Raw genomic sequence first — 12,074 nt, forward strand, 5'->3', positions numbered from 1 at the left:
AGTAAAAACATATGGCTTGATTCACCACCACTGGCACAGAGGTTTGCAGCTTGGTCCCTCCTGTAAGAGGCTACTTACTCAGTGGTAAGGCTACTTACTCAGTGGGTAGTTACTACCCCTAATTTGCGGGCGCAGAGGGGGGTCAGCCCTTCAAGTGATCAGTGGTATTCCCACTGCTGCTCTCCATCAGGAATTTCACCACAGGAAAAGAACTTTTAGGTCAGACTCCGTAGCAGGTCAGAAACTTCTGGAAGATGTACACAGTCACACCCCCTTCCTATGCAGTGCCACACGCTTTAGGGATAGTGCAGACTACCTGTGGTCCCACCCTAACCCTTGCTGAAGGTCAGCCACAGACACTTCTTTCTGCTGCAAGGACTTTCCACTGACCAGGGTCCACAGGCCAGGACTCTGCGTTTGGAAACCTAGGTATGAAACTATAAAACCATAAACTTCAACATGAATTCTTGCTAGCTGTTCTCTCAAACTATTCTCCAAATACAGGAACATGTTCCCCATTAACGTTGCTGAGTTCTGTGTTCACAAATAATTTAATTCTAAAAAGGGTAAAAATTACTGTTACCCATGCAAAATGAGGGGTTTTTTTCCCCCAAAGAGCTAATATTTTTGAAAAGTCATACATTAAGGAGAAACTTTCCAGCAGGCAACTTGTAACCATGTAACCTGTTAAACTGTGTTAACTATGGGGAGAAGAAAACCATCATACATATATGTATTATATAAACACTTCTAGGAGTTTAGATGAAATTCATCAAATGAGAAGATCACGTTCTCCAACTAGACACCATGATGCCTCCCGAAGTCCAGTTGATCGCAGGTCCAGAGACATGGATAGTCAGTATTTGTCAGATCATGAAAGGTATGTTTTCAGCTTAAACTTATGAACATGTATAGAAGTGTCTTTGTCTTTTTGGCTAGTGTTTGAATGTACTTGTTTGAATGCACATTTGGGTTAATGGGAAAGGGGAAAGGAATGGCCATAACTGACAAGAACAATCATGATTACGGCACTAGGAGAGAAAAGGTGCTTTTATCAGTATTAGGCAACAGATAAGGAATAGGTTCTATATTCATACTGAAAATTATTTGTGTAGCATAGAATATGAAAAGAGGAAGGAAGAATAAACCAGGAATTTTGCCTTGTTTATGCAAAGAAATCATAGGAACAAATTTTGGTGCAGTACTTGAAAACGTAATGGTGACTCTGGTTGTTCATATTTGTAGGTCACTTAATTATTTTGTGGGAAAATGTTATACAGCTAAATCATAGTGCCTATATTCTGCTACCCTTACTTTGTCAATAGTCCTATCAGTGTGAATAAGGGTGACAAAATCAGTCCTGGTGTTACTACTTTAAAATGATTCCTCAAGCCTACTATAAACAATGCCATCCGTAGTAGGGTGGAGAAACGGGAGAAGGGAATAAAACTGAAAATGTTTCTGGAACTTTTGTCCCGTTTTGAAGCAACATAGTAATTTAATAGCCAATGGCCTCTGCAGCGATCCCTAATTCAGTTTTGTATATGATCTTGCCTTTTCAAATTTTAAATGAGATAACTTACATCTAGGCGTTAATAAGTGTTGTTGATAGTTTTAATTTCTTGAGACTTGTTTTACCATGGCATACAATAAAATTAGGCAAGAAATATGTACAGAATTGTATAAGTTGGATTGTACCACTGATTTTCTTCTTAGAGGTGAATTGAAATGCTTTTTAATCATAAAAAAATCAGTTTTACAGTTAAGACACTAACACTGCAGTGTTTTCCACCTTATATGTACGTTTCATTTTATTCTTTATAGTAAAAGTAGTTATATACTCAATAAACATATTTTTCAAAAATATGTTTATTGACCATTTTCCTTAGTATTCTTTGTAAGTAGAGGTTGAAAGGGGGCAGGGGACATTGAAGGGTGACTCCTATTCCTAGGTGCAAATTTAGACAATAAGTGTATGCAAAATATCCCACAGTCAAAAACAAAATTCCTGACTGTGTTCTTGGATCATATTTACATCTCCTCCCTTCCTGCTTGGATGGAAGGGCTTTAGGATTCTGCTCTGATTCTCTCTGAAGCGGAAGCCATCAGAGCAGAGACAAGGGTGAGGGTGCTGCTAGGGTGGGACTCTGACTGGTATAAGAGAGTTTTCCATTCTCTTCTTCTTGCTTTGAGAAGCCAGCTTTTGATGGATAAATGGAATAAGTAGGTGTTGCTATCCTGAGGGGCCCCTGTACCTCTGCCAGGAGTTTCTTCTCCCAGAGACATCAGCTGCATCAGTCTCGTTTCACTCCCACCTGTAAAAAACTTCTGTTGTCCAGCTATCCTGAAAGGAGGACGGGAGACACTTGATATGGTTTTAATCAGGCCACAACTTCATTATTAGATGTCTGAGACCACCTGGCAGATAAACCTATACAGTGTAGGTAACTCCATGTTCATTCAATAGCTGTCCAGGGGCTTCCACCAGCCCCCCTTCGTTTTCCATCCAGGTGCTCCAGCCAACCCTTGCTGGGACCTTATCATTCCCCCGCGCCAATGGAGGATAAGGTATGCTATAAGGAAGATGGAGTTGGCTCTCCCTCCCAGCCCCCATTCCTTTCTTTTAACCAACACCTCCTTTTTAAGTCCTTTACAAAGCCATTTATCTGGTCACTGTATCCCTTCCCTGTGGAGTACCTCCCTGGGCATCAACTCCACATGTACATAACACGTTGCGACATCATAGCCTAACTCCCTTTCCTACTCACTGTAACAAAGTCCTCCCTGAACCCACTGTGGGGAAGGTGAAAAAACTCTCCACTCCACCTAGGCCAGTCTGGTGGTGAGGGAAAAATTCCTTCCCAGCCCCCCTGGAAAGGAGTGGCTAGTGCGATGCCTACAGCAGGTCCTAACCACACCTGGTATTTTGCCACTTCAAGGAGAGGGAAGGTGGATGCTGCTTCGCTTGGTCTGGGGGAAAGGGGCTGCTGTTGCCAGGCTTGCCCCTTTTCAACTCCCCAGCCCTTCTGGTACCTGAGGATGAGTCAGCATCACCATGCTGACCCATTCCTCTTTTTGCAGCAGTTTCTGAGCCCCTCTCCCACCCCTACCCCAACCCATAAAGCACTATTCCTCTTTCCCTGGCAAGCTGGACAACACCTGCCCCCACCCCCGCTTAAGGTGCACTGCAGTCATTTCGGAAAGCACTATACAACTCTTGTTTATTTATCTCTAGTGGCGGGTCCACAAACTTATCAATGAGTAATACAGGAATCTTAAGGGGGAGCCTGTTGCAGTTACTACCAAGGAAGAAGATTAAGAATTTAAAGACCCTTTACTTGATATGCTCTTGCAATAAGTTCACTCATTTACAGAAGTTCTCATCAAAATCCATACCTGCTGCTATCTGTCTAATATAGCATCCACTGGAAAGGTATGGATAGATCCATAGAACTTCCTGCTATCCCCATGCCTGAAATAATCTACAATTATTAACTGCATCTGATTATACCCATACAAGTTGTTACTAGTTATTTATTTGTATTGTGGTAGCACCCAAATCAATATGTGATATTCTGAATAATTCCTGGTAATAACCTTCAGAATCTTTGTTCAGGAATTTCAACTATTATTTTTAAATTATTATGCAGGAGCAATAACAGAGAATCCTTAGATTTAGGAAAGTGAATCATGGCCTCATATAAAATTCCAGCTAGAGGACTGTTCAGCAACAAGTTGTGATATATTTCCAACAGAACTGAGATTGCCTTTGCTGCTATTTTTTTTTAATAAAAAAATTACTGGGGAAAGCTATCTAGTCTGGTATCATAATTCTGACTGCTGTGAATTCAGGTATCATTATCTGATTCTCAGTGAAATAGGTCTCTCAGTGTTCTATTCCATCCATTTGTTTATAAATAAAATGTGGAAATCTCCATGGTCATATACACAATCTAGTATCTCCTTCAAAAATGCTTTTCTAGAGGAATACATTTTTTCTGTAAATGTGTCAAAAGCATAATTAATTATGAGAATATCAATACCTTACCAGTATGATTTTTTTTCAATTTGAGGAAATAATTAGAATTGTATTCCTTATTTATTTGCTATTTTATATCCCATGCATGGGTGTTTTATATCACTATTTTCAATGGGCCAAATCTTGAGGTCCTTGATAGGCAAACTTTGATTGAATGAAGATAGAGTAAATAATGAGCAAGAACCTTAAGATTTGACCTATGAACCAAATTCACTTCCCTTTCTGCCTCTGGATTTCATTAGTGCTTCTCCTATAACAGGGTTCAGAGGGGTAGCCGTTTTAACCTGTATCAGCAAAAACAACAAGGAGTCCTTGTAGCACCTTAGAGAGTAATATATTTATTTGGGCATAAGCTTTCATAACCCACTTCATCAGATGCATGGAGTGAAAAATACAGTAGGCAGGTATAAATATACAGCACATGAAAAGATAGGAGTTGCCTTATAAGGCAATATAATATTTATAAAAAATAGTTACTTTTTGTAGTGACCCAGCCACTCCCACTCTTTATTCAGGACTAATTTGATGGTGTCATGTTTGCAAATTAATTCCAGTTCTGCAGTTTCTTGTCGAAGTCTGTTTTTGAAGTTTTTTTGTTGTTGAAGAATAGCCACTTTTAAGTCTGTTATGCAGTGTCCAGGGAGATTGAAGTGCTCTCTTACTGGTTTTTGAATGTTACAATTCTTGATGTCTGATTTGTGTCCATTTATTCTTTTGCGTAGAGACTGTCGAGTTTGGCCAATGTACATAGCGGAGGGGCATTGCTGGTACATGATGACATATATCACATTGGTAGATGTGCAGGTGAATGAGGTCCTGATGGTGTGGCTGATGTAGTTACGTCCTATGATGGTGTCCCTTGAATAGATATGTGGACAGAATTGGCATTGGGGTTTGTTGTAGGGATTGGTTCTAGGGTTACTGTTTCTGCTGTGTGGTGTGTAGTTGCTGGCGAGTATTTGCTTCAGGTTGACGGCTGTCTGTAAGTGAGGACTGGCCTGTCTCCCAAGGTCTGTTAGAGTGAGGGATCATCCTCTAGGATAGGTTGTAGATCCTTGATGCGCTGGAGAGGTTTTAGTTGGGGGATGCTGGTGATGGCTAGTGGCATTCTGTTACTTTCTTTGTTGGGCCTGTCCTGTAGTAGGTGACTTCTGGGTACCCTCCTGGCTCTATCAATCTGTTTCTTCACTTCCCTAAGTAGGTACTGTAGTTTTAAGAACGCTTGATAGAGACCCTGTAGGTGTTTGTGGAGCAAATGTGGTTGTATCTTAGGACTTGGCTGTAGACAATGAATCATGTGATGTGGTCTAGATGAAAGCTGGAGGCATGTAGGTAAGTATAGCAATCAGTAGGTTTCTGGGATAGGGTGGTGTTTATGTGACATCACTTATTTGCTCTGTTGTGTCCAGGAAGTAGATCTCTTGAGTGGACTGGTCCAGACTGAGGTTGATGGTAGGGTGGAAATTGTTGAAATCCTGGTGGAATTCCTGAAGGGCCTCCTTCCCATGGGTCCAGATGATGAAGATGTCATCAATGTAGTGCAAGTAGAGTAGGGGCACTAGGGAACAAGAACTGAGGAAGCGTTGTTTTAAGTCTAACTTGACACCATCAAATTAGGCCTGAATAAAGACTGGGAGTGGCTGGGTCACTACAAAAAGTAATTTTCCTCTACAATTTTCCCTCTGTTGATATTCACACCTTCTTGTCAACTGTTGGGAATGGGCCACATCCACCCTGATCGAATTGGCCTCGTTAGCACTGACCCCCCACTTGGTAAGGCAACTCTCCTCTTTTCACGTGCTGTATATTTATCCCTGCCTACTGTATTTTTCAGTCCATGCATCTGATGAAGTGGGTTATAGCCCACAAAAGCTTATGCCCAAATAAATTTGTTAGTCTCTAAGGTGCCACAAGGACACCTCATTGTTTCTCCTATAACAGTTTATGTTGTCTCTGGGTCTGTCTACATTGCAGTTAAAAACCTGCAGGGCCCATGCCACCCCTAACTCTGGCTTGTGGGGCTCATGCTAAGGGGCTTTTTAACTACAGTGTAGACCTTCAGGTTTGGGCTGGAGCCCAGGCTCTAGGACCCTGCGAGGTGGAAGGGTTCCAGAGTTTGGGCTGCATCCTGAGCCCGAATGTCACACTGCAATTAAACAGCCCTCTTTGACCGAGCCCTGTGAACCCGAGTCAGCTGGCACAGGCATCTAGTCGCAGTGTAGACATACCCTCTGATAACTAAGCCGTGCATGGACCTGAATCATACAGTGCTTTGGCTTTTGTAATGTCCTCAAATCTTTCAAGGGAAACACAGAACCCTTTGTGTGTACAAGAAATAAAAGAGGAATTTTATTTTCAATTACTTTGTTTTAAATTATATTGTATTTATTTGTAATTTGGAAGTCTACACATAAATTCTGCTAATGATATGAGATATTAAATAGTTTTATTGTTCTTTCCTTTTAAGAAAAACAATTCAGTTCACCTTTAACATATTTTGTTGCATCAAAATCAGGCCTGTAGTTCCAGATGCAAACTTGCAATCCACATGTGAGATTTAAGTCATGATTTTGATTGCCCTGGTTTATTATATTACATAAATATTGCTTATACCAGTTTCCATAGTGAAATTTATAGTTTTATGAAGTATAAAAGTAATTGAGCATTTTTCCACTTTGCATAATTTTTATATCTTTTCTCTCTCTGTTACCATAGTACTTCATATGATTCTTTGATTCTTTTTAAATGATGCATCTTCATGAACTTTAGCCTCACTTTGGTGTCAATAACAATAAGGAGATTCTGGGACTTTCTCTCTGTGATTTGCACTGAAGTGCAGATACCCACAGAAATCACCAAAGGGACATGCTGTTATCACAATCATGTTTATTAAAGATGGAAATGATTAATTTACAGTAGCTATATTGTTGGCTGTAGCACTTGGCTCTTGTAATATACTGCTGGTTGAAATAATGGAGTAAGTGGACTGTAAAATAGAAATGATTAGAAAGGAGATTCTGATAGCTGATTAACACATTTTCTGTTTCTGTAAGGGAATATATAACAAAATATCGTAATTAAAAAGCTTTAGATCAGAATCTACCTTTGAATAAACTTAATATTTTGGTGGACAAATATTTTTCATTTCACCAAAATGATGAGTTGATGCTCCTTACACTGTATTCGCTAGAGCATAAAACTAAGTTTATAACTCCCCACCACCCTTCTGTGCTCACACACTCTTGTCTGAGTTCAAAAATGGAGGTTCTACAGTTCCATTTTTATTATCATGCTGCCAAGTTTTAATAAATACGTACTTTAAGAACTAGAAGATTACATAGCAGTGTAATTTGATAAAGAATCCTGTCAATATTTAATATTAAAAACTCTGAAGTAACTTCAAAATTTAAAAAAAGAAAAAGACAAAATTAGATGTCCACTTAAAAGTATTATCTGAATATATAGTTGCCATAGGTACTTTATTGCTTACATTTTAGAGCAGCATTGTAATCTGTTTTGGTTTGAACACTATCAAGACAGCTATCTCAGTGCCAGCTTTCTGGTTTCTTTTTTTATGTTTTCATTTGCATATCATTTGCATAACTCATGTCATCTAATACTTCATATTTATATCTGTTTCACTCACCACCCATCCTGTCTGTGCAGTGAGCTTCTTATGCTGCCCAGAGCAAAACGAGGAAGAAGTGCAGAGTGCCTACATACCACCAGGTAAATACAGGAATTCGATAACCGTGATTTCTTATAGTTAGTTTCTGTGTACTTCACTAGCCCAATCATTTCCTTTAGCTTTATTAATATTACAGTAAGTAATGGACACCATTTTCTTAACATGTAACTGAATTGCCATTTAGTTATTTTTTTAAAAAAAAGAACTGATCAAGATTTTTACATATGTTTGTTTACTTTGATAGTTATGATTAGAGCAGTTGAAAGCCTAGTGGTAAAATAAGTGTCAACAGTCACATTTGAAATTAAATAATACAAATATTTCTGCAGCATATACTTTTGTGATAGGATTACCTGTCTAGTCAGAAAAGGTGTGATTTTCAAATGCATGGCAGTTTTACTGTGGTTTTATAAAGTTTCTTTTGCGTTTTTTGAATTTTTTATGGTTCTTTGATTTGTTTCCTTTGTTGTTATGTAAAATTAATAAACACTTTTTGTGTTTTGACAACAAACTTGAAGAAAATTCCTCAGAAGAGCACATGACTAGATAAACAAAGGTTGCATGTCACTGTGCTTCACCTGACAGCTCTCACTTGGGCACGTCTACACTGCAAAAAAAATACCCGTGGCAGCACGCCCGAGTGCCCAGGTCTACAGACTCGGGCTCACATGGCTCGCTCTTCGGCACTACAGCTAGCACCATAGATGTTTCGGCTTAGGCTCCGAAACCTGGCAAGTGGGTGGGTCTCAGGGCCTGAGCTCCAGCCCGAGTGGGAATGTCGATACTGCTATTTTTGTAATGTAGCATGAGCCCTGCAAGCTCAAGTCTGTAGATCCAAGGCTGTAGATCCGGGCTCTGAAACTTGCTCATGTGGTTTGTGTGGTTGGTTGGTTGGTTGGTTGGTTTTTGCAGAGTAGATGTATCCATTGTTTCCCACCTTCCATTTAGAATTTTAGTTTTGGTTTTGTCTGTGCTGGGCCCTGCCAGGGCATTTCCCCCCTTTGAATTGATAAGTGCGCTATATCCCGTGAGGACTCCAAATCCCAGAGACTGCAATATTCTACATTGACTCCAGTCTCCAGTAGGTCCTACAGCGCTCAAGAACTCAAAAAGAAAGGACCCAGCACAGATGCAGCTGAGCCCCAAATTTAAGTTATTCTGTAGGGAGATGGACCTTCAGTGAAGTAATGGGACTGCTTATGTGTTTAAGTTAAACATATAAGTAAATGTTTGTAGGATCAGGGCTTGTAAGGTTTGAACTAATTTTTAATGCTTTTGCAACACGGGGTAATATTTCATACCTCAAAGAAGACCCATCTTTAGTTTTGATATCTCCCTGGATTCCCATTTGGAAGATTTTGTTTAATTACAATTTTTTAAATCAGGAAACACTACTCTTTAGAGCCTAACTAGAGCATACTGGTGATGAGAGTACACAGGCTACCTGTTAGCAGTTAGAAATCCCTGAAACTTCACCTCACATTTTAAACTGGAAGCCATTTACTCTGAATCTTTGTAATAAGGAATGACTTCATGTTATTTAGCAGACAGTGAAAACAAATAAGTTCAAAAATCTAAACAAATAAGTCCATAAATCGAAAGGTTAGATACTTTGGCAATATGTCATTGTACCTGCTGAGAGTTGGTTATGTTTTATGTACTCGTTGTCTACTCATACTCCGGTGTAACACAATGGTGCATCACATTGATTGATGCAGCCATTGTGTTACACCAGATTTACACCAATTCATTATTGTAATCTCAATGGAATTACATTGACGTAAAATGTGAGTAACACCCTGGTGAATCAGGTGCTTGATTTCCAATTTCTCTTGGATAAGAAATATCTGCTGCCATATTAAAAAACTGGGTCTTTCTATGTATTCAGCTTGAATCCTATAGTACATTATGCACTGTATAGACAGAAAGATCTAAGGACCAGATTTAATGGAGGACACTGATTTACAACAACTGAGAACCTGGGGAGAATCTCTAGCAGAGATGGGCCAAAACTGAACTTTTTACTTTATCTGACACCCAAACCCACGGTGAGCTTTGGTGGTTGGTATAAGAAGGAACCAGGATTAAACCACCCCATGGGAGCCCTAGACCTAAAGTTTCCCATTTCATTTCAACCCTTGTTCCCACATATTGCTAAAGGTTGGGTTCAGATACAGCTTGGACCCATCTTCACCCTGACACCCTTTCCTAAATTTTGGAGCTTTGGATAATATGGAATCCTGATATGAACCATTCTTGGGTTTGCAAAAGCAAAACTTACCTGATCAATTTTTGTGAAAGAAAAACAAAACTCAATCTCACCAGCCTACCTCTTGTCATATAACACAGAAGTTAAATACAAATCTGGAAAAAGCATTGGCTTAAGTGTAAAAATTGAAGAAAAAGTGTAGTCACAGTTTATTCCCATGCTTTTGGTACATCCAATTAGACAGTGATCACTTTAATTCAGATCTAAAATTTGACTAAACAAATTGGTTATTAGTAAGCAAAGAAAAATCTTTTTCTGATCTAATTTTAAGAACACAAGCATTTTCAATTTTATTTTATTTTTGTTAGGATAAATTGGCAGCACTTTCTTGCAATCTTTGTATATCTATTTCTATTTCTCCTCTTCTGGTGACATTTATAAATCAGCTCTTTTGCAGGTGTTACAGTTATGAGAACTAAGGAAAACATGTATGTAGTTTTCTACTCACAAACTGATCATTAGTAAAAGTTTAGGTCGGTACTCTCTAAATTTTACTTAACCTTAAAAATTAGGATTGGAAAAGACCCTGTAAAACCATGCAGTCCAATGCACCACTGGTCTGCATGATTGTTCCCTAAACAATCACAAATTTGTCCAAGATAATTTTAATTTTCCAGGTCTCATCAATGATAGTGGAAAGACGAACTTATGGTTAGGTTCTGTTACACTGTATAATACTTAGAAAGTATTATATAGTTTTTAAGAACTTCAGCATCAGTGCAATGGTTCCATTAAAGTTCATTGCAAATTTAAAGTATTATCATTAGAAAAGAACTACAGGCATCCGATGAAGTGAGCTGTAGCTCCCGAAAGCTTATGCTCAAATAAATTGGTTAGTCTCTAAGGTGCCACAAGTACTCCTTTTCTTTTAGGCTAACTTTCTGTGACTGAGGAAGTTCGTGCTTCAGTGTTTCTGGGTTTCAACATTTAATAAACCATTTCAGTCCCTGCTTCTCTGTTGTTCCTGGCCCCCTTCCCCTTTATGTCAGCTTCATGGGACCACGCAGCTCCTGTTCCTTCACTTCCCTCTTCTGGCCTTTCTTTTTTCAGCTCCCACTTCTGCATCTCCTTGTCTCTTTCTGAGTCTGTATTTGTTCCTTTCCCCTTTCAGGTCATCAATTACTTTAAAATGGCTGAGTTGCAAATATTAAAAATTCTCACTTAATTCTTATATGAAACACAATATGGTGAATTTTATCTGGCCCTTAGTGGAGTTTTAATTATAGCACAAAGCCTCAACACAATTTAGCATGATCAACAGTCTTCTGACAAATTGCCCATAAGTGGGATACAGGTCAGAATGGAGGTGTATTCATGTAAGTTCACGCAGCACTTGCCTATGTTATGCCTTGCTCTAGTTACTGTTATTTCCTCAATTTCAAGTTCAGTACCAAATACACCTTTAAAAAAAATTGGTTACTGTACTAACAGTATAGTACTCTTAATAATGTATTTGATATGTATATTTATATAATAGTTCTATATTCTGCAGTAATATAATGGAGCTATGAAATATGACAGTATCCATTGAACAGCTTGTTTATTGCTTCATATTGCTGCATGTACTTGGGACGTTGGGTTAACTCGACAGTAGATGCTCCACAATGTGCCAGGTGGTCACTCTGAAGTACTGTTATCAATACAATGATGACACATTGTTATGCATAGAAGCTAGCCCACCACACAGCAATAGAAGTATAATAATGACTACCATAGATTGGTTGCTAAAATGAGTTACAAGGCTTATGGGTCCTGATCCAACTCCCATTAAATTCAGAGTCCAAAAAAGACTAATAGCTTGGATGCCGTTGTCTCATATGCCCACTCAACAAGTTATTTGGCATCTATGTTGTTGGCATTGTTTCTGCAGACTCATTTACATTGGTGTAACTGTAAAGGTTAGGCATGCTATGGGCATAGTGCTATAGTAATAAATTCTTATCTTCTAGACATCTTATTGTATTGCGTTGTATTTATTATTATTGATAATGTTAGTTTAGAGTGTAGTGTGTATGTGACATTAATTAGAGATGGTCCAAGCTTTAAAATCAGGATTCAGAATCCCTCACATATGGAGG

At 38.8% G+C, this 12,074-nt stretch overlaps 1 protein-coding gene across 40 annotated transcripts in view; it reads left to right on the forward strand.

Moving 5' to 3' along the window:
* Nucleotides 1–12,074, forward strand: part of RIMS1 (regulating synaptic membrane exocytosis 1) — a 507,401-nt gene that overhangs the window by 328,898 nt on the left and 166,429 nt on the right. For 34 of the 40 annotated variants that reach the window (XM_073336446.1, XM_073336400.1, XM_073336430.1 and 31 more), the window contains 2 exons: nucleotides 755–880; nucleotides 7,706–7,768. The exons of 1 other annotated variant lie outside the window; for it this stretch is intronic. In XM_073336446.1, coding sequence (XP_073192547.1) covers nucleotides 755–880; nucleotides 7,706–7,768 — 189 coding nt within the window. The remainder of the gene's footprint in view (nucleotides 1–754; nucleotides 881–7,705; nucleotides 7,769–12,074) is intronic. 5 more of the 40 variants (XM_073336403.1, XM_073336422.1, XM_073336417.1 and 2 more) reach the window with 1 other exon arrangement.

This window comes from Lepidochelys kempii, chromosome 3 (genome assembly GCF_965140265.1).
Source record: "Lepidochelys kempii isolate rLepKem1 chromosome 3, rLepKem1.hap2, whole genome shotgun sequence".
In the NCBI taxonomy this organism is placed as follows: domain Eukaryota; kingdom Metazoa; phylum Chordata; order Testudines; family Cheloniidae; genus Lepidochelys; species Lepidochelys kempii.